This window comes from Palaemon carinicauda, chromosome 26 (assembly GCF_036898095.1).
Source record: "Palaemon carinicauda isolate YSFRI2023 chromosome 26, ASM3689809v2, whole genome shotgun sequence".
NCBI classification, from domain to species: domain Eukaryota; kingdom Metazoa; phylum Arthropoda; class Malacostraca; order Decapoda; family Palaemonidae; genus Palaemon; species Palaemon carinicauda.
The window spans coordinates 95,392,408-95,399,378 of NC_090750.1; the positions used below are offsets into that span (position 1 = coordinate 95,392,408).

The following is a 6,971-nucleotide window of genomic DNA, read 5'->3' on the forward strand; positions in this document are numbered from 1 at the left end:
ACTGTATGCCTAGTATTAAGAACAGGATGGAACTGTCCGGGAAGCTCTGAATGTAAAGGATGATCAGAATTATGAAAAATCTTATGCAACATGCATAAAACACTAATTGAACGACGGTGCGAAAGATTAATATCTAGATCAGGAATAAGAAATTTAATAGACCGTAAGTTCCTGTCCAACAAATTAAGATGAGAATCAACAGCTGAAGACCAGACAGGACAACAATACTCGAAAAAAGCTAAAATGAAAGAATTAAAACACTTCTTCAAAATAGATTGATCACCAAAAATCTTAAAAGATTTGCTTAATAAGCCAATTTTTCGGGCAATTAAAGAAGACCCAGACCTAACGTTTCTCAAAAGTAAATTTGCAGTTAAGAATCAAACATAAAATTTCAAGATTCATACAGGGTTAAAGGATCATTATCAATGCTGACATCTGGATGTTGAGGAGCAACTGTCCTTGACCTACTTACAATTATACTTAGAGTTTTGTAAGGATTCAACTTCATGCCCAATAATTTTCACCATGCACTAATTTTAGCTAGATCACTATCAAAAAGATTCAACAACCCCATACCTACATTCAGTGGATGGAATTGGTGCAAAGAGTGTGGCATCATCTGCATATGCAACAAGCTTGCTATATAGGCCAAACCATATGTCATGTGTATATGGCATGATAAGTAATGGTCTCAGAACACTTCCCTGAGGAACACCAGATACCACATTCCTATACTCATACGGTGCCCATCAACAACAACTCTTAGCGATCTATTACTTAAAAAATTCAATAATAATGCTGAGATACGACCCACCCACTCCCAACTGTTTGAGCTGGAAAACAAGGGCCTCAACATTAACCCGATCAAAGACAGCACTAAAATCAAAACCAATCATACGAACTTCCTGACCACAACCATGGGATTTCTGTACAACATTGCAGATTGTAAGAAGGGCATCACATGCTTCAAGGCCTTTACGAAAACTAAATTGTAAACTAGGGAACAGATGATTACCTTCAGCAAACCTATTAAATCGTTTTGCTAAAAGACGTTCAAAAACTTTAGATAATATTAGAGTTATGGAAAATGGCCGGTAATCAGTTGGGCTTGAGCTACCACAAACACATTTTCATAGTGGAATAACATTACCAATTTTCAACAGGTGCTGAAAGCTCCTCTCCTTGTTAACTTGAGCAAAATAACAGATAACTTTAGAGCTAAGAAATATGCAGTCTTTTTAAAAAAAGAAAAATATCATTTGGGTCTACACTTCAATAAGCATCAAGGTCCATCAAAAGAGCTTTAATTTTACGAGATCAAAAAACACATCAGTCAAAAGGGTTGCCTTTTCCTTTGGACAGTGAGTGATAGAGCCATGTGGATCAAGTAAAGGAGGAACTATTGCAGCTACATCAAAATGTGCAGATTTAAGGGTAGTCCACCACTTATGTTACTTTGTTGTTCCAGAAAGGGTTGGTTTTAAGGTTGAATTGTATTCCTTTTCAGATGAAGCTTCAACTCTTTGAGCAAAAACTCTAAGCTGAGTATAGTTATTCCAAAACAATTCCGATCGTTCATTTTTTCCAAAGATAATATGCCTTCTACTTCTCCAAATAAGCACGTCTATAAGCATCATTGAAACATGGTTCGTCCTTCACTCGGTATCTTAGCACACGAGAAGGGATATGCCTATCTATTATGTTGACGAGATTTTCCTTCAAAGACACAGCAGGCTCAGCACTACAATTTTGACCAATTCAGGCCCAGAAGATCACTCAAAATTCGATTCCAGTCTTCATGGGATTTCATATAAATCTTCCATAAGTATGATACATCAGGGACAGGCTGCTCAGTCTTCACTACTAATGAAATTAAGGCCTGATCAGATGTCCCAACTGGAGAGCCAACCTTAGTTGTTATAACGTCTGGGGGGTCAGTGTATACGAGGTACAAGCAGTTACTAGACCTGTGAAGGGCTTCACCTATGTTTTGCATATAGCTTGATTCAGAAGCAAAGTCTGAACGCTCTTAAGGCATGGCGATCGGTAGGAGGAACAGAATTTAACCACTCCCTATGGTGAACATTGAAATCACCAACAAATATAAAAGAGTCCTTTCTACCATCTTGTATCTTAGCCATAGTAGTAAGAACACAATCGAAGATAGAATCACCCATGTTTGGATTCCTGTAAATCAAACACAAGTAGAAATTGATATGCCTTATACAAAATTTTATTACCTGAATGTTATTATTAGGGTCTCTCTCTCTCTCTCTCTCTCTCTCTCTCTCTCTCTCTCTCTCTCTCTCTCTCTCTCTGTATATATATATATATATATATATATATATATATATATATATATATATATATATATATATATATATATATTTTAGACAAATAAGACGCGCACCCTTTTTAATTGATTTTGATTTAAAATGTGAATTAACATAATGGGGATAGTTATGAATATTTATTACATCTATCATTGGTTTTGATTATGTAAGTGGTTGGTTGGTGATCAAGTCCTTCGATATTTCTGTATTACAAAACGTCATCAATTTTATTACGTTAAATGGCTTTTTTTCTTTTTACAGGAAAAATTGGTGCAAGTAGAGTTTAATGTCTTGCAAGTATTTTGCTCAGGAATTTTCAAATGATTTGGTTACATTATCTTTTTCTGGAACCGCTGCCTTCGGAAGGAAAAATTGTATGTGAAAAGTATATATATTGCAAAAAGTATTTTATCTTTTTTACCATTAGATAAAATATGACACAATTTTATAGACTGCAGACTTGACTTTGTTGCTTGATTCCATTTTCAATTAAGGGGGTTAATAGAAAAGAGAGAGAGAGAGAGAGAGAGAGAGAGAGAGAGAGAGAGAGAGAGAGAGAGAGAGAGAGAGAGAGAGAGAGAGAGAGAGAGAATATGCCTTTGGCATTAGTATAAAGCCAAAGGTCACGAGCGGCCAATTCTTTCTTTGAATGGATTCATGGAATGGATGAGAGATTGATAATTTCCAAATTAAATGGTTACTTGGCAACTGGAGTGTGGGTGGGGTCCGTTAGGATATAAAGGCGTGAAGCAAATGTAGAGCAACAAAAGTCTTCGCAAGACATCAACATGAAGTTTGTAAGTTCTCCTCGAATTTGGGCTGCTTATTATTTAATGTGTAAATCCACCCATGATTTGGACTTTTTAAGCTTGAACAATAAGAATATAACTATGCAGATGAAACTCATTCAATAAATCAAACTCTCAAAGTTTAGCATGTTAGCAACTTGGTCATTTTGTGATGTCTTGAAATAAAAGAAATAGAGAAATGGTTTACGCTGGAGTGTTACAGAGGAAAAGCTTGATAATCCCATTCATCACCCTTTCTAAAATATTTATTTCCACCCCGCATTATATTTTTCTATTATCCAATCGATACATAATAACAAAAATCGTAATCAATTATTAGCCACTGATGACAAATCTGAAGAAGCTATCTTTTGATGGAACTATTTTGCCAGTACAGTATTATGAAAGCCAGAATTACAAAAAGATATTCGATTTTAAACAAACTTTTTTTCTCTCTCGTTGCAGGTAGCTGTATTCGCCTCCCTGACTGCAGTGGCCCTGGCTGCCCCCCAGTACAGCTACGGAAGAGGCGGCGGAGACTCCAGCGAGGAGATCCCCATCATCAGGGACGACCGCGATCGGGATGACTACGGAAGGTACAGCGTCAACGTCGAAACCGCCAACGGAATCGAACTCGCCGATGCTGGAACTCCTGACGGACCCAAAGGCACCGTTGTCTCGTCTGGATTTTTCTCGTAAGTTAGAAAACTATTTTCCTTGATTATGTTTTCGGTCAATCTAGACTGCTTTAATTTATATTGATTGGCTATGGCTTTGATTATTTCCAGTTATATGATCCAATAGTAAAACGACTCAAGCCACATTTGTACCCAACTGACGTTTATTTACCTTGCAGATACACTTCTCCAGAAGGCATCCCTGTCCACGTAAAGTATGTGGCCAACGAAAACGGCTTCCAGCCCCAGTCTGACCTGTTGCCAGTGGCTCCTGAATTCCCCCACCCAATCCCCCAGTTCGTCCTCGACCAGATTGCCTTCGCTGCTGAGGAGGACAGACGCAGCAGTTCCTCCAGATCTTCCTCAGGATCCTATGCTCCTCCACCTCCTCGTTACAATTAGTTAACCTTCAATGTTGTTGTGCTCAAACGAACGAATGTAATTATAGTAAAAATCTAAATAAATCATGCTTCAACAGATCTTATTTTCTTGATAATTTTTTAATACAATTCCATTTTTGTTTATATTACTTCCAAGAAAAAGCTATTGCATTTTTTCATATTTAACGGGGTTTCGCGTCTTTCTTCTCATAACTGAACATATGAAATGAAGTTGAATTTTTACTGACTTCATTAACTGGCTAAAATGCTGGTAGAGGATTCCAGTATAATCTGGGTACTTTAACAGAAGTTGTACTACTTCATTATTATTATTATTATTATTATTATTATTATTATTATTATTACCAGATAAGCTACAACCCTAGTTGGAAAAGCACTATACTATAAGCCCAGAGGCTACAACAGGGAAAATAGCCCAGCGAGGAAATGAAATAAGAAAAATAGAATATTTCAAGAAGAGTAACAACATCAAAATAAATATCTCCTATATAAACTTTAATAACTTTAACAAATAGAGGAAGAGAAATAAGATAGAAGAGTGTGCTCGAGTGTACCCTCAAGAGAGAGAACTCTAACCCAAGACAGCAGAAGACTATTGTACTGAGGTTAGGGCACTACCCAAGACTAGAGAACAATGGTTTTATTTTGGAATGACCTTCTACAGGCAGAGCTGATTACCATGCTAAAGAGTCTCTTCTACCCTTACCAAGAGGAAAGTGGCCACTGAACAATTAGTGCAGTAACCCCTTGAGTGAAGAAGAATTGTTTAGTAAATGGAGAATATGCAAAGTATAGGCCAAACTATTCAGAGTGAATGTGTGTAGGCAAAGGGAAAATGAACTGTAACCAGAGAGAAGGATCCAGTGTAGTACTGTCTGGCCAGTCAAAAGAACCCATAACGCTCTAGTGGTAGTATCTAAAAGGGTGGCTGGTGCCCTGGTAACCTACTACCTAGCAGATAGAACATTTATACAGGAATCTTTCTTTTTTGTCTAGATAACAACCTCTTTCATTAGAGCGAAATTAAGTTTCTTAAGAAAATATGCTAATGAATTTAGAGAACTTCTTGAGGAAATATCAATATTCATAGGCTTAGCCAAGTTATTGATCCCACTGAATTATTCATATCTGGAGAAAGAAGTATCAAGTCCCCATGAATTAATAATCAAATATTTTCTTTTTATTTTAAGTTTCAAATATTCAGTTATCAACACAAACAGCGTCACTGCCAAACCAGGCAGAGTACCAAATAGTATTATCCTTTGTCAAAATTGAATATTTGGCTTTAACATGTACAAGCTAGTAACTCTCCCGTAGAACTAGGTATGTCCGTGAAACACCTACGTTGGTCTGAAAATACATATATATCAAGCCACAATTGAATACAGTACCAAAACCTTGATTATGAGGATATGACAAAAGAAACAACACCTTGGAAATGAATATCAAAAGGAAGTATCATACATATATGGAAAGAAATGGAAAATACTTGCCATTTACTGGAGAACCCTTTCTTTGTAAACTAAGTTCTTCGTTTTTCCCTCCGGTGACAAAATGAAGAGGCATTCCAGAGAGCCCACTCTTGAACACGCCACTGAAAACTGCCTGTGAGAAAAGCACGGTCGATCTAAGTTGATGCCAGCCACTCTGAGAGACTGTTCCTGTGCTTTATTGATGGTCATGGAAAAAGCCAACTTGACTGGAAACTGCAACCCTTGAAACTGAAAGGCAGATCGTTAGGGATGATGGGAATCAGCAGGATGAAAACATTCTCGCCAGTTTCACACCCAGTTAGTATTATTGTTTTGATCAAGTTCGAATGCAGGGTTTTGATGATGAGTCGCGTTCTGGTGCAGAGTTTTGGACTCTCCAGGTTTCAAAGAAGAAAAATTTGGGCTACTCATGTCCAACATGAGTAGGACATCCTGGAGGGTCAAAAGAGTTTAGAAAATCTGTTGGGTAGCTGACAGCTTTACTGGGGTCTATGAATGTGTTGATCTAGTTTTAGGCCTTCTCGTTGCCTGGCAGCATTCTCAGTACCTGAAGATAAAGGATGGCGACTGATGCATTCTTGATGGCCAGGATTGCCCTCTCACGAATCCAGTCCAGTTTGTAGTAGTTTTGCAGGATGCTTGGAAACACCACGTCCATCAAATCATCAGTATATTTGACCTGGGTGCAGAAGTTGCTTGGAAATTTGATTAGCCCTGTCTCAGGATTGACCGGTGCTTTAAAATTCCCTAGGGTTAGCAACTGGTTTGAAAAAAGTCCAGCTGAGGAGTCACTAGACAACTGGACCCTCATGTTGGTGGTCAAAGTCAGGGTTTTGACACTCCTCCACAGTAACGATGCTTTGAGGCCGGCATTGACCTCGTCAGCAATCGTAGACCTCGGAATGACAGGCAATGTTTGCTGAAAGCCCCCTGCGAGAAGGACAGTAACACCTCCTATCAGAGGCTTGTTGTTTCACAGATCTTGAAGGGTAGCGTTCAGAGATTCGAGGGCCCGCTTGTGGGCCATGGTGCATTCGTCCCAGATGATGATTGAGTATTTTGTGAAGCATTCTGACGTGACTAGTTCCTTTAGAGAAGTCACACAATGGGGCCTCTCCATGGATGAGTTTCAGAGGCAGTTTCAGTGCCAAATGAGCTGTGCGTACCCATCAAGAGGGGTTGCCCTAAATCATGGAAGATACAACAGCAAGGAGAATTTTTTTTTTTTTTTTTTTTTTTGCTGGTGAATCTTGGCCAAGAGAAGGTTGGTCAGAAA

The 6,971-nt window shown here is 38.3% G+C and overlaps 1 protein-coding gene across 1 annotated transcript; it reads left to right on the plus strand.

The window, feature by feature from the left end:
- The first annotated feature begins 3,104 nt into the window (after positions 1-3,104).
- Positions 3,105-4,278, plus strand: LOC137619703 (cuticle protein CP14.6-like). The gene is made up of 3 exons (XM_068349989.1): positions 3,105-3,133; positions 3,590-3,819; positions 3,981-4,278. Exons 1-3 carry the CDS (start codon positions 3,125-3,127, stop codon positions 4,201-4,203), a joined length of 462 nt encoding a protein of 153 aa, XP_068206090.1. The 5' UTR covers positions 3,105-3,124; the 3' UTR covers positions 4,204-4,278.
- The last annotated feature ends 2,693 nt before the right edge of the window (positions 4,279-6,971 follow it).